Consider the following 25,093-nt stretch of genomic DNA (forward strand, 5'->3'; position numbering starts at 1 on the left):
CATGATTCGATAATTCTACCAATAGAGACAATTATTACACTTTAAAAATCTCTCTCAATAATTGCACTCATTGTAATCAATAAAAATAGAGCATTGACTCTGATACCAATTATAAAATTGAGCGCTTGCAACTTTATCAAAAACTATATCTAAAGATAATGGTATTTTTTTTCACAAAATTTGATTTAATTATGATATTTACAAAATAAAATATGATATGAGATTTAATAATTTTTTTTATAAGTATGAAAGAATAGGTCTCTTGTAATACTTACGATCTCACAAATATATATCTATTATATGGGTCGATGCGATCCACAAGTAAAAATAAAAAGTAATATTCTAATAAAAAAACTTAATATTTTTAATGTGTTTGATCAGATCCACGTCTCAATAAGTAAATAATTTAAACCTACGCAAATTCATTGGTAACGAAATCTCGAGAAGATGCCAGTGATCATAAAACATAGTTTTATGCATTAATCAAATAATGTATATTACTTTACAGTATGAATACGAAAAGTTTAGTCAAATAAATACAAGGACGCATGTGATGAAATACTGACTTCGATGAGTCAACGTAACAAAGAAAAATTTATACTTTGTTTGGTAACGATTAATAATAATATACTAATGATAATAATATTAATAATAAAGGCTATGTTTTTATTATCGCAGCCGATATTCAATCTTGTACGTACCTCCATCTTTCGGTTCACTCTAGAAACCTTTTAACCAACACTTTACTTTAACACAACAAATCATATTATAAGATCATTTTATGAATTAATTTTTTTCGTTGAATGTATAATTCGACTCAATCCAACTCATGAATCATAAAAATATTAATATATTATTGTTTGAAATATGTCTCACATCTGTAAGATTGACTTCTTGAGAGTTTAATATATGGTCTTGGACAACCCTCCCTTCTAGAGCTAATTTTTGGGGTTGAGTTAGTTAGGTTCAAGTCCAATTATTTAACATGCCATATCAGAGCCAGACCCGTCGTATGTGTTAGACTGCTCATAATTGGGTCACCCGTTCATTTCTCCACGCTCCAGATCAGTGTCATATCTATGATTTTTAGGACCTGAGTCAAACTTAAAAATAATTTTTTCAACTAATTTTTAAAAATTATTTAAGAGATTTTTCGAAACCTAAATATGCAAAATAATATAGAGTTTTTTTATAATAAAATCATATAATGTTAAAAAATTTATAAATGTCATTAAATAATAAATTAAAATGTTATAAATAATCACTTAAATAATATTTTACTATTTTATGAGAAAAATTATCAATTATTTGACAATATACAAAACTCAAAAAAATAAATGCATCAGTTGAAAAAATTTCATACACTACGAATAAAAAAATATCACAAACATTCATAAAAAAATCAAAAATTAAAATCAAAAATCAAAAATTACATATAATTCTTTGAAATCCAAGAATCAATAATGAAAGAGATTAGTGAAAATTTTCAAACCCAAGAATCGTTCTCTATTAATTATCATGCGATGTGATTGAAACTTCAGATTTGGAGAGAAAGATGACTGATGAAGATGAGAAAGATGATATAATACTAATTTTTTTTGGTAAAATCATGACATTTTTAAAAAAAATTATTGTAATTAATAATAGTTTATGAATTTTTTTGGGCTTTCTTTTGGACCTGGGCCTGAGGCGATGGATTCATTCGCCTCATGTCAAATCCGAGCTTGCTCCAGATATGCATTCATATGCATGTAAGAATGTATTGAAATATGTCACACATCGATAAGATAGACTTCCTTAAAAGTTCGACTACCCGTTATCTTAAAATTATTTTTTGAGACCGAGTTAGGTTTAAGGAACATATATAGATTCTTATTATTTTATGTCTCGCAAGCGATCCACCGAATCGAAATCTTTTAAACCGCGAGTGTATCGGCCAGGTGGCTGCTTCACGAGCACCTACAACTTGCCCTCACACGAATTCGTGCCAATAATTGACGCGTGGTTTTTCTTTGGATGTGTAATATAATAATAATAAAATATAGTAAATTGCTACTTCAAAATTTTCTTAAAATGGGTGATCAGTAACATGCTATAGCTACCTTTGACCACGTCAAAAAACATTTTGAGTTGTTTACAATATAATAAAAACATTTACTTGGATAACGATTATATATATTTTTAGTAAATTTTATCAACTTATATGTATGTAAAGAATACTCCATATATATATATATATATATATATATATAATCAATAATAATATATACAAGAAGTATATAAATTTTTTTTGAACATAAGAAGTATATAATTTTAGAGTGTAATTTACTAATATTTTTATATTTAATATACGCACAAACGTAAATTTAGGGGTGGGTTTTCGGTAGGTTTTCAGTATATCGTATAAAAAATATTAGTATGAAAAAAATTCATATCGGTACCGATATCAAAATTTCAAATTTTGTATAGAAAAAATTAATACTCATACCGTATAGATACCGAAAAAAATTCAATATACCAAAAAAAATGTTTATATATCGAAAAAATTTCAGTACGATATCCCAAAAAATTTGTATTTTTGTTTGGTGTCCCAACTCTAAACATAATATGATACACAAATGATGATGTGGTATGCATACATAAAAGTTTTCGCCTAATATTTTTGATTCGTGAAGAAGGCATTTCAGTCATGTGAATGAATAATGATTTGAGGAAAAAAGCTAGATGTCTTTTTTAAAAAAAGAATAATAATTTCATCGTATTTATTGCAATGCTGAGTTTTGTTGTCCTAACTTTCCGTTTATTATTATTAGTAAAAATCATTTATCAATAGATAGATGTTTAATGTTTTTACAGCAAGGGCGCCGATTTTTACTAGGAACCATCATTTGAATAGAAAAAAAATTTAGGAGGAATGTTTTTGGTCGGAAAATGTTAAACAGTATAAAACTTTTTTACAATTAAATTACGTACACGTAGAATAAATAAATATATATATATATATATATATATATATATATATTGAACATCAATTTAAAAACATTCATAACGACGCTAAAGAAAATAGTCTCCTAAAAATAAATTAGTAAACAAACTAAACGATACTCTGTATGAAATTAACATAATAAATAAAATTACTTATTAATCAGTCTAATTTTTTTTAATGAGAATTTATTTTGGAAATCCATTTAAATGTACCATCTATATCCACATATACACACACATTTATGTTGGACATTTTCTTTTTCTTTTTTTTATAAGAGAACGAATTTGTTGTCGATTCTTTGTAATTAAGATAATGTTTGTAACCTTTAAAAATAAGTGATTATGAAGATTTTTTTTAAACAAAATTATTAAAAAAATCTTCATAATCACTTATTTTTTAGAGTTTGCAAACACTACTTAAAAACCAAATTTGTGCTCAATTTATGTTACCGATAGAATAGTATTTCCTTTGCATTTTATTCAAGATACACCGCGAGTACCTATGAATCATATTGTAACAAAGTGAGAAGATTGTGTCGTTTATGATTTATAAACCACATGGGCCGCGGCGATTATGTTGTCCAAATTTTATATAATTGTTTTAGATCTTTTTTGAAAGTATAATTGTTTTAGATCTTGAAACCATGTTCTCCTTGGAGTTGGAATTGGGAAAATTGAATTTTTATTTATTTATTATTTTAAAGAAGAAACCTATTAGAAACATCCGTGTGGCCGCAATCCACGTCAATCTTACGGGACAAGGCCTGCTTTTCCATCTGTCATTTCTTAAGTATCAATTTCGCCGTCACGGAGGAGTTGGCACGGCGGCGGAGATAATGGCTCCACTCCCACATTCTTCTATCTCCATCGGTGGACATAATTATATTTTAAATTTTTGTTATCTTATTATCCCTTATGAGTTTTGATATCACGAATAATTATCGTGAAAAACTGCATGAATACATCTAATGAATAAATCACGTCAATCGATGTTCAAACAATTGTCCAAAATAATTGCTTTTGATATCAAAACTTTATCACTAATTATCTTATATATAAACTTATTCATAGTATGTTAATCCAAACACATTAAACATTTATACGGGAAGGCCATTAAAGCCTAGAAAAACATAAACCTTGATCCCTTAGACATTGCCAAAAAGGGATAATCTCTCTTCTATACTTAACAGACTTTCACAAAAGAGAGAAAACAAGGTCTTTACCGTCCAATAATGAATGTTTACCTCATCTCTTGCATCAAACGACCACTTATCGCACATCACAATCAAGAATATGATCGAAATTATTGTGTCATATAACATGTACTTATCTTTTTCCATGCCGGTGAGTTAACTAAATCAAAACATAATAAAACTATAAAATTATGTTTGTAAACATATTCCCATGCAAATGAAAACGAGTGTATAAGAAAGAAGAAAAATTAAGAGGGGGTCACCACACCCCATTGAATTTTGGGGACCCACCAATTTTTCGTCCATTAGTGAGTGGCACCACCTATAAAAATAACCCAACTCCACCAAGTTATCTCCCACAACACAAAGCTTCTCTCTCTTTTCTCCCCCATTGAGCCAAATCTTTGTCTTTTGCTTGCGCCTCATTCGAGTTCCTTGGTTTAGCACTATTTTATATTTTGTCCTTTCAGTTCCACCACATTTAACTCTCCTTTCTCTCCAACATTTATCCAGAAAGAAACAGGGCACCTCTGTTTCTTTCTTCAAGATCAGCAAACCACCACAAGTATTTCCAACTTCTCCATAATTTGGCTAGCTTCCTAGGTAGACCCACCATTTTTTTTTCAATTTTTATTTTACTGAAATGGGGTTTTCCCCTTTAAATCCCACTATTAAAAGTCTTCAAGAAAAGAGGACTCTGTTTTGACATTTTCTTAGATTGGCCTCACTCTGTATTTCTGTGTGTATAAAGGAGCGAAGATCATGACCAAGCAAAATGTGGTGGTTTCCGATGCCAACTCAGGGATCAACGTGGCCATCACTGTGGCGGTTTCGGGCTCCGCCGCCCTTTACCCCGCGGCGGCGCAGAAGCCGCCCGTGGTGCCCCGCAGTGCTTACATCACTATTTCGAAGAAGAAACTCCTGCAGAATCTTGAAATCAATAGCGGTGCTAGAATCCATTCTTGGGTGGACTCCATGAGAGCTTCATCTCCCACCAATATCAACGCTTCTTCCGATGACCGCCACTCTTGGATTGTAAGCCTAGCTCCCTTCTTTTTTAATGTTTATTTATTTTACTCCCGTGGGTCGTATTTTTTAGAGCTCATATGCTTAAAATAGAAATGAATTACCATTGTTCTAGGTTCTTCTTTCATCTGTAGCTTATGTATGAAAGATTGTTATCAATAATCAAGAAATCGTTAAAAAAATGTATAGATAGGGACTTGAATCATATTGGCCGTATGGATCACTCAATAAATTTTTAAAATTTTCATGGATAAAGTAATGTCCGTCCAAATAAATTTTGCATGATCTCAGCCTATAATATAATATATAATAACACACAAATGTCTGAAAGCTCACCGCCTCAGTGAGTTTGGATATGCATGGGCAGCAACTATGACATGTGAACATTTTTTGGTTGTTTGTTGTCATGCATATACACGTGTGAGTGAGTACTTGGCTTATTTGGGAATACATGTACTAATTTTGGTTGTGCAAAACTAATAATAATAATAATAAATTAATAAATAAAATTGCAGGTGAAGCATCCATCGGCTTTGGACATGTTCCAGCAGATAACAAAAGCCTCAAAGGGAAAGCAAATAGTGATGTTTTTGGACTACGATGGAACCCTTTCCCCCATTGTCAACGACCCCGAGCAAGCTTTCATGTCTGAGGCGGTCTGTATCCAAATTTTAATTTGCCTTCTTTTTTATAACAAGAAATTAGAAAAACTTACAATAATATTTTATTGAATTAATGGCTAAGCTGCTTTTACTTTTGGTTGCAGATGAGAACAACAGTGAGGAAACTTGCTAGGTATTTCCCTACAGCAATAGTGAGTGGGAGGTGCAGAGACAAAGTACGATTTTTTACTTTCAAGTAGATGATTAAAGTTGATATATATGTATAAATTAAAATATTTTATTCATCATGTGAAAAATTAATGTGTGTGTGTGTGTAGGTGTATAATTTTGTGCGTTTGGGGGAGCTGTATTATGCTGGAAGCCATGGAATGGACATAAAAGGCCCATCAAAAGGCTCCAAACATAAGAAAGTGAGCCCTTTTTTTTTTTTTTAATATAGCTTTTTCTTGTTTTATTTATTCACCAACTGTTAGTCGTGGAGCCAGATTAATGCATGATACACACACATGATATATCATCTGAAAACTTATTTATTTATGGTAAAGTATTTAATTATATATACATTTGAAATATATTTCAGGGAACGCAAGCTATTTTATTCCAGCCAGCTAGTGAGTTCCTGCCCATGATAGATGAGGTGAAGTAATTATATATATTATATTCTATAAAATGTGCATGACTCTTATATATAAATCTTCGCTGTATTTTTGGGATATTTTAAATTTACTTGTGTTTCGAAAAATGTTTGAATATACATTCAGGTTTATCAACAACTGTTGGAGATAATAAAATCTACCCCAGGTGCTATGGTGGAGAACAACAAGTTCTGCGTCTCGGTGCATTTTCGCTGTGTCGATGAGAAGGTATATATACGATATTTATGCAATTATTCGCAAATAAGCCAATTGTTGGTGTTGAAATTACTTAATTTGGATTCATTGAATCGCGCAGAAATGGACCGAACTAGCAAGGCAAGTCGGGTCGGTTTTAGAAGGGTACCCGAGTCTTCGATTGACTCAAGGAAGAAAGGTGTGGATTGAATATTTTGCATGTTTGTATATTTGTGTGTTAAGTAAGGGTCGACATTTTTTAAGCTCAAAGGGTCGATTATTTGTGGACGCAGGTTCTGGAAATTCGTCCTACTATTAAATGGGACAAAGGGAAGGCTCTTGAATTTCTTTTGGAATCACTTGGTAAGTTTTTTAATCTCTCTTTTATATATAAATATAAATAAAACACATATATAATAATAATATATATGTTGATGATGAGAATTGGATCGTGTAATTGGACAGGGTATGCCAATTGTAGTGATGTGTTTCCTGTTTACATTGGAGACGATAGAACAGATGAAGATGCTTTTAAGGTATCCGAAGCGACTTTTTTTTTTTTTTAGTAGTTACAATATAATATAATATTGTTATGATTTTTCTTTTATTTGACTTTTGTTGATGATATTATATACTTATTTATTTATTTATATGTTGAAATAATAAGGTGCTAAGACAGAGAGGACAAGGATTTGGGATTCTTGTTTCCAAAGCACCGAAAGACACGAATGCATCATATTCTTTGCAAGAACCATCCGAGGTATGATTCCGCGAGATATATATTGTTAAGAGATCCCATATTCCGGTGTTATATATATTTTATTATATTATTCTCTACAATTACTTTTTTTAATCATGAAATATTCTTTTATTTATTTATTTATTTTTTTTGTATTTTGACACGAATTCATGAAATGTAAACATATATATATATATATATATACTCCTTTTTTGAATTCGTTGGGAAGGAATAGAATGCAAAAAAGGCAACTACCAAAGCTAAATGCAACTTGACACGACCATTTATGCTCTGAAAATGGAAAAGCCAAAAAAACCACCATTACAATATTTTCTCGTAATTCTTTTTTTGACGTGGGAAGTTGCATGATGTATGAAATGTGTCGTCCAAGAAAATATCAAATTTCATAAACAATCATGCGAATAATGAATGACGTTAAAAAAACGCTATTGCAATTGGTAGCATATATTTTGCGTAAAATATATATTTTAATCGTAAGCAAGTATTACTAGGCTTAATATATATTATTAATTTATTGATGAAATAATTTTGTTATTTTAATTAACTTGAGTTAATTGATATAGGTAATGGCATTTCTGCGTCGCTTAGTAGAGTGGAAAAGGCTCTCCTTAAGACGAGAGTTTCGAATGAGAAGACGTCTAGTTGAAGAAATCAGCGTGGCTCTACCGAATTGACATTATTCATGCAAAGCTTGTGTATTAATATATATATATTATTATCGATCTAGGATGTATTTTCTTGGTAGGACCAAAAGAAAATATGTAGTTACGTTTTATATTTTATTATAACATCATATATATGATTAAAGAAAATTAGAGGAATTAGGAGAACAAGGGGAAATCAAATGTATTATTCTTTCTTGTTCTCGATTCTCATGTATAAATAACTGCATGTATTTGTGAATTACTAAACATGACATGCTGTTCATTAACTTTTTTTTTTCTTTTATCTTTGAATTATTATTTTTTCGATGCTAATCACTTACGGCCTGATTATTATCTTAATAAATATTGCCATTAATCATGGTATGGAAAATAGTGGAAGATTTCACCCTACGTACCTGTATGGGCACGATCTTGATAGTGCATCTAACGATAGAAATTTATGAATACACGCGAGATCCATGAAAAATAGTGAACCCCATATGTATTGATAAATCTTCACTTTTAAATTTTTTCTTGGCAATGTCTGCAAAGGTAAATAGTATGATGTGGGTAGCACAACAATATTCTTTATTAGTTATAGGGTTTTAGAGATTGTTTTTATAAATGGTTCAAAATAGCGCTTATAAATTGTTTGAGAGCTTAAAATTTTAAAAATTTGTTGGGCAAATATTTTAAAAAAACGCCTATTAACTACGGTTTCTGTAAAAACCATAGTTAATTATAAAAATACTACGATTTTATTAAAAATCGTAATCTTTCTGGTGTAGTCTATTATCAAATTTCTTGTAGTGCTCTCAACAACTTACAAGTATGTTTTAAACAAGTTTGATGTTCCAGCTTAATTTTTAAGATTAAATAATAAACATTGTAAATATCAAAGTATCATACCATTAATTATTATTGATATATAATTATAATAATATTTATCAATCTTACAATATTTTCTTTTTTTGAAAATATATTATAACTATTAAAACTGATAATAATCTGAATACATGTATATATAATAATAATTGTTGTTGTTGTTGTTGTTATTATTATTATTATTATTATTATTATTATTATTATTATTATTCAAAAAATTATTAATAACTATTAAAACATTATAAATATCATTATTAATAATAATCTTATTTAGAGGTGTTCAAAATTCTGATAAAATCGAAAAAAAACCATAAATCCAAACAGGAAAAACCAAACACGGAACCGAAAATTGAATTTTAAAATTCGGATATAAATGTTAAAACCAAAATTTATTTAGCTCGATTTCAGATTATATATGTAAAAACCGAACCAACAGATAAAATCGAAATTTCATTAAATTAATAATTTTATTTATGTTTATATTATATATTTTATGAGATGATTGTGAATGAAGGATAATTTATAATAATTTTTAGTTGATTATTGTTATTAAAATCATTTAGATTTTGAATTTAATGGTTTTATAAAAAAATCATGTAAAAATATAACATTTAAATTTTAAAATATATTTATATTATTAATAAAAATAATTGTATCAAAACCCAAAAAACCGACCGAAATAACCGAAGTTTTTTGGTAGAAAACAGAACCAAACCGGAGAAAAACGATTTGGACATCGAATTATATATTTTTAAAATCGAGAACCGAATCGACCGATGAGCACCACTAGTTTAATGATTATTATTATTGTAATTATAAATTATAAATAATATATTATAATAATTATAGTATTATTTGATTGTATTATATTGTTTTGGTGATTAAAAAATGTCTTAAAATAAACATATATACATCTTTAAAATTTATTATCTTATTTATTCAAAATTTAACATTTTATTTTTAGAATAAGATTTAAAAATAAATAATAAATTTTTTGAATAAGTTTAGTCAAACATATCTATTGGTAGATGAGATCCTAGCATATGGTAATACCCAAATCATGCATCCAACGGTTCGTATTTTTACACATAGACGTAATTAATTATATATTGTTGACGTGACAAATAATGGGACATTATATTAGATCTATCATTGGTATTATCCATATGTTAGGTTGAAATTTACCCGACTCTTAAGAAGACCATATATGCGGTTTAGTACATGTCGCCCGCACGGCACTATCCTACGGGTGATGTGTAACTCCATGATTGGTCAAAATCAGTGGGTTCCACATAGGACCCACTAATTTTAATCAATTATGGGCCGCCACGTCACCCACAGGAGAGACAACGCTCAAGGCCCAAAGGCAATCTGTATGATTTTTGACAATTACAATACGATTTTATTAATAAAAAAATCAAATATATATATATATATATATATATATATATAAAAGAAAAATGTTAGATATATACATAGTGTTACACGTTAGTTTACACATTTCGTTTTGAGATTAAAAAATTATCCCTTCATTTTATTTGGAAAAAAAATTCAAAATGCATGTAGAATAATTATATAATTTCAAGTGCAATGTGCAACCCTCTGTGTACATGTAACATAACCTAAAATATAATTATCGGACATACTAAACTTTGGGGATATAAGTGAATTCTAATTATTGGAGACAAAAAAATACTAAAGGGGTGGTTGGCTTTTTTCTGAGTTCATAAGAAGGCATGTGGACATGAGATTGACTAGATACACAAATTCCAAAAGTTGCAGTTTCGGTTCGGTCACCTGTTGCTACATTTAGATGCAATCTTGGGCTATTTAATTTTCCGCGCAAAGCATGACAAAAAATACATTTGTGCAGTTATTGGTTATATTTTTAATTTTGTTTTCATATTTCTGTAAATTTTATTTGTCCTGTTGATTTTTAAGGATGATAAATAAATAAAATTTGGGAAGAGTACCAGTGAGAAATTTTGGGGAAATTGCATCCGTGCACCATGTGAAAAATTGAAAAACCAAAACTTCTCTATGCAAGATTTTGAAATCCTGGATTTCTAGAAGCAGGCGTAAAACTAAAACCCGTTACAATTAATTTATGAAGTTGTTCATTTTTTAACGAATTATCAATAAATATTAAATGTGGTGTTCAATATTCATCTCTTTTGTTTTGAGATTCTGATATAGAAGTTTATGGAACTTAACTATATGAACAATGAGTATATATAGATACAAAGAAGTTCCTACGAAAGCATAAAGATATACACAATATAAAGTCCTAACTTAAATTGCGATATACATGTAAACTACTTAAGAGATAAGACAAGGAGATAAATAAAAATATTATGAATATCTACAAGACTATTGCTAATATCTGACTAGGGGTGGATTTTAGGTATATCGTATCAAAAATATCGGTATGAAAAAATTCATATCGGTACCGATACTGAAATTTTAAAATTTTGATATAGAAAAAATTCATATTGATACCGTATAGATACCAAAACAAAATTTCGTATAGTGAAAAAATGTCTGTATATCGAAAAGATTTCGATACGACATATCAAAAACTTGATATTTTGGATTCGGTATGCTAGCTCTATATGCCAGCCCTTATCTGACAGGGGATTGCATATAGCAAATTTGTTTACGATATACTATATATAAATACTGTGTTGCGTTTAATCTTGGAATCGGTAGAAATCGAATTTAATATTATAGTTTTAATTGGGAAGAGTAGGAAATTGATTTAAATCTATTTTTAGAAAATGAATGCATGTAATCTATTTTTAGCTTTTTTTCTCAATCGATCAGTTTATCTGTCTGAAGACCCGAGACTCAAACACTTAGCATTTGTCCGCGTGTTTGGTAAAACACTCCCCTCTTACTTTACTCTCTGAATAAAAATGAAAAAAAAATTATGTTAATCGAAAAGAAGTAAAATATGTTCTTGGATTGGTGATGAAGATCGACTCAAGGTTTTTGTTCTTGGGTTGAATGCTTCGGTCATGGGGCATGACAATCTGGGCACCACTAAGTGGACAACCATGAGCGTAGTGAAATGTTTGTACGAACATCTTACGAGTGTTCAACATTTCAAAATTATATATGTTACAATAATATGATATTAGAAAACAACTTAAATATAATATAATTGATGAAACAAGTTGAGATAGCAAGTAGAAAACAACAAGAGACATTCTTGCACTTTATTATATTATTCATGTAGTTCATAAATGTTTAATAAAAAAAAGTAAATTAATTTTTGATTCATTGAAAATTTTAAAACGCGCAATCAGTGCTGTACCTATGATTTTAGGGTCTGAGTTGAATTTCAAAATAATTTTTTCAATTTTTTAAAAATTATTTAAGAGAGTTTTTGAAAACTAAATATGCAAAATACTATAGACTTAGTTATAAGAAAAACAAATACCGTTAAAAAACTTTATAGTGTCATTAAATAATAAACTAAAATATTATAAATAATCACTTAAATAATAATTTGCTATTTTATCAGCAAAAACATAAATTATTTGACAAAATACAAAACTCGAAAAAATGAATGCACCGGTTGAAGAAATTTATTGCGCTATACCTAATCATGCCAATGAATAAAAAATATCACAAACATTCCTAAAAAAATTAGAAAATAAAATAAAATAACATGTAATTAGTCTATAAAATCCAAGAATCAATCATGAAAAAGAGTGGTGAACGTTTTGAAATCCAAGAGTTAACTCCATTAATTATCATGCGATGTGATTGAAACCTCAGATTCGGAGATAAAAATGACTCATGAAAAGGACAAAGTTGCAATAATACTATTTTTTTGGCAAAATTATGAAATTTTAAAAATATTTTATGACACAAACACACTAATAATAATTTTTTTTTTTTTGGGCCTATTTAAACCTGAGCCTGAGGCAGTGGACTCACTCGCCCAGGTCCGGGCCTGCACGCAACGTCACCGTTCCGCAAAATTATACTAAAACTGAAACTATAGTCTCACGGGCACCGAGACCGACCGTTCCAGCTAACCAGGGAAAGCGCTAGCTGCACGGAAGAGGCAGATGATGCTTATGCCAAAGGTAGCCTGCCTTGATAAGACAATGTACTATTGTACTACCACTACCACATGAGGGCAAATTGCCAACTTGCAAACTTTAAGGAAATGTGTTTTTTTATCGATGTTTTGGAATTTTACATGTTCAAGGATTTGTCCATATTACCTCATTCGTACAGTACTCGAACGGTGATCTAACGAATCAATTTTTTTTTGCATGCAAAATCGCGTGAACATTTCGCATGCAAAAAAAAAAAAAAAAAGTTGTTAGATCTAACATTCGTGCATTGCCCAGCATCAACAGATCCCTGTTCAAGCTAAGGCTAGTGAGAACATTGTACTAATAACCTAGCTAGTAATTTGTCTGTGTGCTGTGCCACACACACACATATATATATATATATATATATATATATATATATATATATATATATATATATATATGTTAGATCTAACAACTCTTTTTTTTTTTCTTTTGCATGCGAAATGTTCACGCGATATATATATATATATATTTAAAAAAAGAAAAGAAAAAGAAAAGACTGTGTTATTGATGAATGAATGCATTGCAGAAGAATATATAACTTTGGTGGATGGGATGGATTCATAAGTTGGCACATGGTTACTTCAATAATTGGTGCTATCTCTCACATTTATATTCAATGTATGGCATCTATGACGGAACCCATTTATATATATTATTGTTTGAATTTCAGAAAGGTGAGTCGTGGACATACATACATATAGGATACATGTGAATTAAAGTAGTCGTAAAATTATTTTGAATTTGGTGCTGCCAAATCAATTGGCACCATTCGAGTACGTACGCTTTAATCAAAACTTGTGAAGATTTTTTTTGGTGGTACGTGCTACGAAACAAAGAACATGTGGAACCTGGAAAATGTCTAGAAAGTAAACTTTAGAATTTTGATTTGGACATGACAACATATTCTGGCTAATGAGACACACTTTCCATTTAGAGGATGATGAGTGGTATTAATGTTTATATATATCTAGGTTTTAGTTTGTTCGTCGGGATAGTCTTAATCTAACTGCAACCGTAGACTTTGTCATTGTCACAAATCGTTAATCTATTTGATTTTTTATCAACAGAATATATAGATCTGTCTTACAACAGATAATAGACATATATTTGATTTATACGAACAAGATGTTCATAGCCAAAACGTGTCGATATATGACATGATTGCATGGCTTGAAAATCAACAAAACGATTGCCGGAAAAATCTCTCATGGTCGGTACATTTCCCCTTGTGAATAGTGTGTTTGGGGCTAAAATGTCATAACAAAATATTTTCTTAAAAGTTGAAACTCCAAATGTCATGTCTTCAATATGGAATGCTCATAGAAAAAATAGCTTTGGATGTTTGGAGTGTAATATTATACACGAATATTAAATATGAGTTCAACGTAATATATTTATATTTTAATGTACTTTCATATAAATAGTGTCTATAATTAGGTACTGTTTGGTTCGAGTGATATGATAAATAGTATATGGATAATTAATGTAATGTAATAAAAAATAAATAAATAATGATAGTTAATATAATATTTGATTTGATTGATAGATTATAGTTTGTTTGATTCGATTGATTAAATTTTATATAAAAATGATAAATTACCATTTTGTCCTTTTAACAATAAATAAAATATGAATAATATTATTTATAAGTAGTAATATAGTAATTTAAATTCAATTATTGGATTGATGTGAAATAAATAATTAATGATTTGTGATGTAAAATAAATAATTAATAAATGAATAAATAATATGACAAGAAGAACGCGGGCTTTGACAAGATAACTAATACCGAGTTCCTAATAATTTAACCAAACGATGAGTAAAGATCTCACAATATTTTTTTATGTTAAATTGGATATAGTCATTTAAACATTCAAAATAATAGATAAAAAATGAAAAATATTTTATTGTATATGATAATTATAGATAAATCAAAAATTGAATAAAATAGGTTTTTATGATATTTTTTGATTAAATTAAGATGATGTGTTTTTGTAATTTATAAGGGTACTTTTAATTTATAAAAAAATATACTATGAACCTAAAGTTAGTTACTTTACGCCCCTCTTATATTAAAGTAGGTGTCTTGTGAAACAATATCATGAATCTATATTCATGAAAAATATCGACTTGATACATATTATAATCAAAAGTAATATTTTTGTCATAAGATATAATGTTTTATTTATAAATATAATATTTTTTATAAAATTTTCATTTAGTTCAAATATTACTATTTTAATCAAAATGAAATATTAAAAAAATTCAAGAATTTGGATGAGTTGATCAAAGATATCGTGACTTATAAAAAAAATAATAGTTGATAAGTGATGGCATATTATCAGAAATAAGTTTGGAATATTTTTGTAAAATCATTAATTACGGCGTAGATTTTTTGTTAAATAGTTAGATTTTACCAAAATAGATAATTTAATTATTTCATAAAATATCTCATACTTTTAAAACAAAATGCAGTAAAAGTGTTTGTTTGCTTCGTTTTGAATTTTTTGGATTTTCGATTCTTCTTGATCTCCTTTTCATTGTATGTTTGAAACAATGAAGCTAATGTTTTTTTTTTCTTTTTTCAAATTGATTTCATCGATTCCCTATCGTTTTATTTGAAATTTTGTATTTAATTCCGGCTTCTTTTCAATTTGAGCTTTTCAAAATCAAGCTCGATGAACTCGATACTTAAAAATTATTATTGGATCGAGTTTTGAGCAAACTAAATTTATGTCGAGTCAAGCTTAAGCTTGAGTTTAATGATACTCGAGCGTGATTCAACTCGATTATAATCCTAGTCATTAGGATTAATGCTATACAACTATAATTCCAATGTTCTAAAAAGCCTTTAGACAGAGATGCGGAAAAAAACGGTTCATTCAGTTGTTCATATTAAACGTAAAAAAACAACAAAAAAAAGTGAAAAATATAATTTTTTTTACAATAATGTTTAAGTTTATGTTTAATTTATATATATATATAATTTTAACTTGTATTTAAATAATAAATATTCAATAATATAAATTTTTTAAACAAAAAAATAATAATTAAAGGCATCAAAATTAAATTTGGCTCGTACATTTCCTTTCTTTGCGCAGTACATTTCCTTTCTTTGCGTTGCGACTAAGAGATGAAACTTAACCATACACAAAAGTTTTACTCCAAATAATTCGTAATTTTAAGACTTCTGTTTCTTTGTAACTTGAAAATTTATATATTCATTCTTAAAGTCTCTAAGTTTATGTTTTATATATTCTATTAATTAACTTAATATAATTAAAATTATACCAAAAATAATAAATGATTTTTCACGATTAAGCTTGTTCTAAACCCCACTTAAATTGTGAAACTTGATTGTAACTCTACGTCACACTTTGCACTTTTCAGAACCTTGACTGTAACTATAAATTCTCTGTCGAATAATGTTCACTAGTACTTGGATAAACTATTGTGTGTCTCATTTAATGAACTCATCCTCTGAGCATTTATTCATTTGAGTAGATATCCACAAATCCATACTGATGAAACACAACGTTAACACATGATGAATACTAGCCTCATGCGAGCTAGTCAATATCCTTCTTTCTAGATGACTCATAAAAAAACAAACTCACATACTGCAGTCACTAAGGAATATGTTGCATGATTGCCAACAATTGCAACACCACATTTCATATGAACTCTAAAAATTTGACCCAGGTCTTTATCTATGCGTAATCATCATGTGCATAGTGACAAAGGGTGTTACAATAATACTAATGTTCAAAATAAAAATGTTTAGAATAGATTATAAAATAAGTTAACATTTGGGCTTGCAAGACACCTACTCCAAACATCCAAGTGACAATAATCGAACATATATTGTTTTTTGTTTAACTCTGCGGCTCCTTAGCTTCTAGATTCAAACATATTCTATTATAACCAAAAGCTCGTGTGCATGTATATTATTAAAAAGAGTAATGCAAATTATCCTAGAATTAAAATGTGAATGCACGTTCGCTAGTGAAATGGTGTAAAAAATAGGACGACCGAATCACATTATTCAAGAGCACAGTGGGTAACTCAAAGAACATGTATCAAGCTGCTAAATTAGCCTATGGATGCAATGTCATATCTTATGGCAAACGAGTAGATATCATGGTCATGCTACGTCGCCACATGCATCATCCCAAAAGGTAACCAACAAAACAATACAACCATGTGAGCACCCCTAGAAGGCCGTTATCGCAAATAACAGCTAAGGCTAGCTAGCTAGCAGTTCAGTCATTTGTGATGCAGATGATGAACATCATTGTTTCAATTAATTTGGTCATTATTTCAGGTTTGTTTGTGGAAATTTAATAGACAACAACTAAATAAGAGCAGACGGTGAACAAGCTATTAGTATATATCACGCAGACAACATGCTTTTAATCATATCTCGAGGGATAAACGTGTATCTACAAGGGTCGTTAAATCCAAATATCAAAGTCTCCTAGTCTGGAGTTGACTTGAGATCTTGTTAAAAAAATAAGAATTCAATCTTCGTACAACTGCAAAAGTTTATGTTTGGCTAACCGCAAACCTGCTGAAACCTAGTCGATCAGGTAATAAAACATTAGAACCACTAGCTACCAATGTTATGTATAGACTTGTGTAGATGTATATTTCCAGCATATTAATCTCCTGATTAAGCATTTGCTAAATCTCAATCGGACTGTAATAGTGTTTCAAAATTTTGTGACGGAAAACCCATAAGCACTTTTTGGAAGCAATCTCAAACACTATCTAAATATTATGTTCCACATACATCAAGCTACTTTTAGATCTCAAACATATAAATTTTCTCATCTAGTTATTTTTTTCCCAGATATTCACCACAATTGATCAGGTACTAGACCCAATATCATCAAGTATCACTACATAAAAATGTGCCCTATAACGATGGTCTTTACTAAACCGTCACAATAATTATCGACAGTTTTGGTTCAATTTATGAAATGGATCTCTAATCTTGACTCGATTCATGAAAAAGTAACTTTCCACAGCATATATGAATTCAGTCGGCTCAGCTCCGTCTCAAGAGAGGTTTGCTCTTTGACCAATCAAAATATCATTCGTATCATTTAGAGAATGAAATGATATTGCATTAAACCAACCAAAAAGCCCTACTGAAATACAACCTTTATTTCAAATCTACGTTAAGAGTTCCTGAAACAGAAGTCGCACGTTCTGAGGCACAGATGGTGCGCTCATTGTTCTTTGTGCTTATGCACCATTTGACAACAGGGAATAAAAGATAATGTATAATTCCATACAGAAACAAAAAAAACTCGAGGCCTGTAATTATAAAATTAATATATAACATCAATGGCATTGGAAGGAACAAAAATGAGACAAGAAACATACACTAGAGTAGAAAATTCTATTCTAGCTCATCCAGATGTCCAAAGACTTTTTTCCAATTTGATGCCGCTTCCTCTGGAGATCGATATAACCAGATATGAGGCTTGGATTTCTCGCGCTCATCCAAAATCGCCTTCATTCACAGATATTTATGATCAATCAAAAGAATAGATTAACAGCTTAGAAGAGCATACATATAACATGTAATTAACTGCAGCTAAGCGCTTCAAAATCTAACGAAGCTGCTAGGAAAATGTAATGTAGTTTTATGTTACTAAGAATCTTGTAAAAATTAATGCTTGCGAGTTTCATGTGAATGTGAGCTATGCGAGAAGAGAACACAAATGCTAAAACCTAATCTACGCACATTCATTAAATGACACCATCTGGATTTTTATTTCCCACAATCATGCGCTTGGGTGACTTGAACTCAAGTTATGAACTCGAGGAAACAAATTACTTCACCTCTAATTAAATGGATCGACTATAGAACATTTCTTTGCTCAACAACTAACTATTCGGTAAAACAATTTAAATACAGAGGCAATCATAGAGAAACATGAGAGATTTTTCACCTGATAACATTAACTATCCCAGGGAATCGAGAGGCTGAAGGGATACAATGCTAATTTGTGTATACTTTAAGAGCAGGCGTTTACCTTTATATCAAAATCTAACTCTGATATTTTAAAACTTTTAGTGGATCAAGTATTTCTTGATCATTCAATCGAAAAACAACTCTAATTTTTTTTAGCTGTATAGCAGTCAAGCATCTCATTTCAAATACCATTCCAGTAGGAAATACTGTTTCATTCCGACAACTTTCAACCAACAATTACCATAACTAACCACTCATAATAATTGAACACAAGATACCAGTTATTGACCAAATTCTTGTTTTGTCATTGTGCAAATAATTTCATTCAAATCTTTTACATTGTACATTATTCTAATCACCATATTTTGATTGTTGTGTCAGCAGAAATAACTCTTGCTCTGTATCATAATGCAAACTAGAAGAACATGAGATGCCAAACCAGCAATTTATGACAAAAAAATACAGTACTCGAGATGGGAGCCCTAATGGCAATGCATACAGCACTCGAGACTGTTTCGTTGTCTAAGAAACCCTATGTCATGATAGAAGTACCAAGAAAATTGTACCACACAACCAACCATGTTGTACGTGCATTACAAACTATATAACAAAACAGAATTATCAAATATGAATGACTACAGCATCTCACTTCAGCTATAACCACACACCTGTATTTGAGCTGGAGTTTTTGTTTTGAGGCTCAAACAATCAAAAAGTTCCGCCCACTTCGCCGAACAATTGTCCAATGCACCGAGCCGATAGTATTGCTGCATTTGATGGACTGGAGCTGTCACAGAAACAAACTTCATCAATTCGAAGGTCACTAAATATCTTGCGGATATTCAAGGTAACACAATCTAAAACAGTAGGTGTCCAAAGTTCAGTGCCAAATCAAACTAAGAGAACAGACAATAGAGTGGTGGCATACAATAGCAAAACCACAGAGCATCGAAACATTTGACGCACGACAGTTGCGGCCGCCTTACAGCAGATTCTTCCTTCCTCAGGCTCATGCGATCCGATACTCTACACCTGCTCCGTGGTTTTGGCTGACACCCCCAACTAGGAAGATGCAAATTTACTGTAGATTGAAGCAAATATTGTTGTATTATACAATATTTATTGTCTTTTAAAAAATACTATAATACATGATGGACTCAGAATAAGTATTTTCTAGATTACAAAAAATGCTTCATCTCCATTTAATAAGAAATTATCAAAAAAATCTATTTTATTAAAATTTTCATTTAACTATAACCTATGTTGCATGGATACGGCACGAGTATCGTGTCGGACCCCGCACGGATACAGCGATACAAAATTTTTTGAAAATATAAGACCCGATATGGGGATACGGCGAATATTAAATAATATAAAAATATTATATATATATATATATATATATATATAGTTTCTTTCAAGTGCCCACCTATCATGCTCACTACATGCCTATCAATAATGTGGTACTATTCTATTGGATGTGATAAAGATGTGGTCCAATAAAATAGTGGCACATCATTGGTGGGCATGGTAGATGGGCACTTGAAACTATATATATATATATATATATATATATATATATATATAATCTAGTATTGGAAATTAAAAAAGACACATCGATTTCCCAATGTGATCTGTCTTCTAGCATATTTCAGACTGAAACTCAAACACCAAAGCACATGAGTGGCACTTATCTTATAACTGCCTACTGTACAATTTTTCTTTTGGCGTACAAATTCAATAAGTGTTAATTCCATTACAAAATAGGCTGAACATTTAAATTTTCTGCTAGAAACAACAATTAAGAAGACACAATTCCCAAAAGAAAAAAAAAATGAGCAGTGATTTCAGAAGGAGAAGAAGAAAAGTAAACTTACCAGAAACTGGAGGGCAGCAGCGGGCGGCCGCTAGCCGCGGCGAATGGTGTTGGGAATTTCTGAGGACTGATGATCGATGGAAGAACGAGACACTGAGCAGGAAATAATCGGGAAAAGATCGAAGAAATTAGGGCATTGTAGGTCCAATTCATTTTAATAAATTCATTAAATAGTCCTAAGAAATTTATTATTTTTTAATTTAATCTTTAAAATTTTAATTTTTTTGCAATTGAGCCCAAATATATCCAAAAACATGTCCAATCCGTGTCCTAGCCGTGCCCTACCATCTCAAAAATATTTTTCATCTACATTTTTTAATTTTTAAATAATCATATCAACTTAACAAAAAAATATATTATGTTATAATAGAGAATAGAGAATAAGAGTGCATGACCTCCGAAGTATTTTATTCTTAATTGAAAACTTCTATTTATAGAGTACAATTACAAAATACAAATTTTTAGAGATAAAGATTGAAATATATATCTTAATCGAGAATATATTTTGATAATCATTTATATTTAAAATCATATTTTAAAATTCCCTTTTAGATGATTATTTCTGAAACCTTGATAATGAAACCCCAATGAAAGGAAAAAGGTATAACAATTATTACTTCTTCAAAGGTATAACAATTATTACTTTTTCTTGAAAGTCTCCTGATGAAGGATGCATCTCATTAAAATTACTAAAAAAAAACCAATGAAAGAAAAATAGCAAGATATCTCTTATTTCTTCCTAATAGTCTTATTAAAAACCTTGTTATGAAAAATCACTTAAAAAATCATAAACAAGTATAGTTTGAAGACTCTGAACTATTTCCCTGTAGCAAACATCTCTTGAAATTTTTAAGGTTGTCCTAACTTGCATGCTACCTGTTAAAAAATTTGGTATCGATAATACCCTTATGAAAAGATGAAAACATTATCTTCGGTTGATGCTTATACATATGGTACTTCAATAACAAAGATCATTTGAACATTTAAATGATCAAACAACCATATTTCCATATAAATGTATTTTAGCATTTTGTTGTGTACTATGACTAATTAACATATATTTTATTTATTGGAAATATTTTATTCACGGCTTAAAAGAAAATTTCATATTTTCCAGGCTTTTCATCTCACATTTATTTTTTAAATACTTGACAGTTTTAGTAAACTCTTTCGGAGCATGTACTAATCTGATTGGATTACATGTCTCCAAATTATCTTAATCTTCGTAATGACTTTGTCGTTTAATTGAAAAGATAGTCATGGAAGTTGAATCTAATTTCATTTGATACTTCAAATCCTTCATAGATTTTCTGTGTATATCATCGTCTCGTCAACACATCCATGACAAGTTAACACTTTCTCATAGTCGAGTTCGGGTCCTTCTGAGAATTTTTGGCCAAGGTAACTTAGTCCAATTTATAATGGATTGGATCTTATTCTTCTTTGTGGACTGTTTAATCATTCTAAAAAGATGTTTAATTTTATTGTCACTTACTTTGCGCATACAACATGTTTGATAAAATGTCTTATTCTTACATCGATTTCAAACGCAAACTTACTCATCTAATCATTAATGGTTCAGCATTGAAAATCCCAGTTCCTAAGGGTGAGTAATATAGGTCAAAACCAAACCGAAATTAGCATCAAAACAAGCCTTCCTTTTGTTTCTATGGCGTAATATGATGAACAACAACAATAATATTACATGTACATACAATAAATAAAACCATGACAACTTGCAATATTCATTTCATAAAATCAGTTCACACACAGTTATCAGATACTTTTCTAACAATTGATTTTTTTGTATGCTCAGATGCAATCTGTTAACCAATCAAAGCCACTAGAATTAAATGGAGTTTGGTCATTTTCCATTGAACTTTACCCAATGCACTTGTTGGGAAATCATCAATTGATCCGCCGCCGTTCTCGTTCGGGTTTCACCTGCAAAAACCAAAACATAACAGGGAAACAAACCAAGACAACAATAACACGAGTAACACAAAGGATTTCGGGGCTCAGACGCTACGACTCTCCAATCCACCGGAAATCCACGACGAAGGCCACAAAGGCTCCTCCCAACCCAACTCACGCCTACTGCCCTCAACCCACTACATGCTCAAAGCTTCCAACAGCCGCCTCACAAAGAAGCATCACACAGACACGAGGCGAGAGAGGGCAGCAACACTAAGCCCCGCCGCCTCACTCTCTCGCCCGGACTCTCGGCCTCACTCTCTCGCACAGAGAAGAGGAGGCGCACGCTGGTTCTCAGAAGCAGAAAGGGAATGCACTGGAGAAGGAGGCAGGCTAATCAGATTCGGGAAAGAGGTGGGAATTATATAAGGGCTTGGATTGGGCTGGGGAATTATAATGAGGAGTTGTGCCAAAGCCCAACAATCTTCACTTTTTGGCCCAACACCGGTTCACTAGTTACGAGAGTCACCTATAGCCATCATCATCACCCCACACAAAAAATGCAAAGTCAGTACTAGCAACAAAGCATATAGCAAGTACAAAGTAAGCTGCGACGTTGCACCCAAACAGAACACATCTGTTATATATCAAAGTTTAAAATTTTTCAAACAAAGTTTAAACTTTTCAACATTTTCAAAACAGACTCGAACCAAATAAATGCTCCACCTCGCTTGGAGCCCAGGCAAGTTTTGAAAAATACCGATCATAACTATTTTTCACACAGAAAATAGAAGAAACATGCTAGCAAATTTCACAAAGAAAAAATGCACATAGTCACAAAGACACAGGTGTCACAAAGAGACACAAGCACAAAGCTAACACATTTTCACACAGAAAACATGCACATGGTCACAAAAACGCACATGGTCACAAAGACACAGGCGAATCACAATGAAAAGCGAAAACATGGAAACACGACGGTAGCCAAGCATGGAAACACAACAATATCCAATAGACAAATAAATCCTTGGATTCTACCAGCAACAAATGCACACAAATCCCAGACTTTTATCAGCAACACATGCAACAAATGCACACAAATCCTAGACTTCTATCAGCAACACATGCACACAGCATTCGCACCAAGCGGTTACATCCGCACCAAGCACGCAGTTACTTTACTAAAGCAGTAAAAGGGGTTCCAGCCAATATACTAGAGCGAAACTCAACGTAAGATTTTCAACAAACCAGTAAGGTCGGCACCAACACACGGCAGCGGCGGCTCCTAGCGGCAGCAACCATCAACGGCGGCAGTGACGGCAGCACTCACGGCGACGGCGGTGGCAGCTCCAGCAGCAGCTCCGGTGATGGCTCTCGGCGACGGATCTCCACCTGGTATCTTGTCTTACTTTTACCTTGATTTTCAACAAAAAACTTGTTTGAAGATCTTTGAAAACAATTTCTGGGTCTTCCTCTCACATGCATAACCTCACCAGAATTATTATCACCCTTATTAGTGTTTAAATCTATCTCTTTACTTTTCAAACCATTCACAACAGTTTCTAATGAAATATTATCTCTACCATACTTAATGGCAGATTTTACATCGCTGCAAGAATCGGGAATAATATTTAAAATCACCATAGGGGTGTAATCATCAATATGCTCATATCCAGCTAGCTTAATATCCTAAAAAAGTTTGGTAAACACATCCAAATTTCATCTATGTCTTTATTCAAATGAAGTTTGAACCGAAAATTTTTTTCGAGCAGAAACAGTTTACTAGGCAGTGAAGTCTCAATGTAAAGTTCTTCTAATTTTTTTCAAAGTTCCTTAGCAGATTTTAGTTTACCAACTTTTCTTAACACAGAGTCTGACAAGTTCAAGATAATAGAAGAATAAGCAAACTCATCTATTTCATCTTTTTTCTCAGGAGTATCAGTGGCAGAATATGAAAGATTTATCGCTTTGAAAACTTTTTGTTGAATCAAAATTCCTTTCATTTTCTGCTGCCATATTGAAAAATCTGTTTTACCATTAAAAATTACGAGGTTATATCCAGTCAAAGACATTTTTTTTGCCCAACAAATCTTTTCCCAGCCCACTACCCATCTAATATATAATACCTATTATCCCTAATCAGATGGGTGAGCCGCCAGTGAAAGTGAGAGACGAGAGAAGTCAGCGTACCATTCTTTATTCTGCAGATTGAGAGTGAGGCGGCTTTGCTGTGTGAGAGCTGGGAGATTGAAA

The 25,093-nt window shown here is 31.0% G+C and overlaps 2 protein-coding genes across 2 annotated transcripts; one reads left to right on the forward strand and one right to left on the reverse strand.

The window, feature by feature from the left end:
• The first annotated feature begins 4,552 nt into the window (after nt 1-4,552).
• On the forward strand, nt 4,553-8,330 carry LOC140893197 (probable trehalose-phosphate phosphatase J). The gene is made up of 12 exons (XM_073302260.1): nt 4,553-4,781; nt 4,930-5,213; nt 5,720-5,860; nt 5,971-6,042; nt 6,145-6,237; nt 6,408-6,464; nt 6,589-6,690; nt 6,779-6,856; nt 6,951-7,020; nt 7,123-7,193; nt 7,325-7,417; nt 7,981-8,330. The coding sequence occupies exons 2-12, from the start codon at nt 4,941-4,943 to the stop codon at nt 8,089-8,091; spliced, it is 1,161 nt and encodes a 386-aa protein (XP_073158361.1). The 5' UTR covers nt 4,553-4,781; nt 4,930-4,940; the 3' UTR covers nt 8,092-8,330.
• Nucleotides 8,331-18,212: 9,882 nt separating this feature from the next.
• LOC140893101 (uncharacterized) lies at nt 18,213-21,065 on the reverse strand. Its single transcript, XM_073302168.1, has 4 exons — nt 20,928-21,065; nt 19,979-20,131; nt 19,719-19,837; nt 18,213-18,585 (listed from the first exon to the last, which is right to left on the reverse strand). Exons 2-4 carry the CDS (start codon nt 20,061-20,063, stop codon nt 18,472-18,474), a joined length of 318 nt encoding a protein of 105 aa, XP_073158269.1. The 5' UTR covers nt 20,064-20,131; nt 20,928-21,065; the 3' UTR covers nt 18,213-18,471.
• Nucleotides 21,066-25,093: the final 4,028 nt, after the last annotated feature.

Source organism: Henckelia pumila, chromosome 3 (assembly GCF_033568475.1).
Source record: "Henckelia pumila isolate YLH828 chromosome 3, ASM3356847v2, whole genome shotgun sequence".
Classification (NCBI taxonomy): domain Eukaryota; kingdom Viridiplantae; phylum Streptophyta; class Magnoliopsida; order Lamiales; family Gesneriaceae; genus Henckelia; species Henckelia pumila.

Coding starts and splice junctions, on each gene's coding strand:
- LOC140893197 (XM_073302260.1), top strand. CDS start 4,941: ATGACCAAGCAAAATGTGGTGGTTTCCGATGCCAACTCAGGGATCAAC. Junction 5,214..5,719: donor ATGACCGCCACTCTTGGATT/GTAAGCCTAGCT, acceptor ATAAAATTGCAG/GTGAAGCATCCATCGGCTTT. Junction 6,238..6,407: donor AAGGCTCCAAACATAAGAAA/GTGAGCCCTTTT, acceptor AATATATTTCAG/GGAACGCAAGCTATTTTATT.
- LOC140893101 (XM_073302168.1), bottom strand. CDS start 20,063: ATGAGCCTGAGGAAGGAAGAATCTGCTGTAAGGCGGCCGCAACTGTCG. Junction 19,838..19,978: donor TGCTCTGTGGTTTTGCTATT/GTATGCCACCAC, acceptor TTTCTGTGACAG/CTCCAGTCCATCAAATGCAG. Junction 18,586..19,718: donor AAACTCCAGCTCAAATACAG/GTGTGTGGTTAT, acceptor CTGTGAATGAAG/GCGATTTTGGATGAGCGCGA.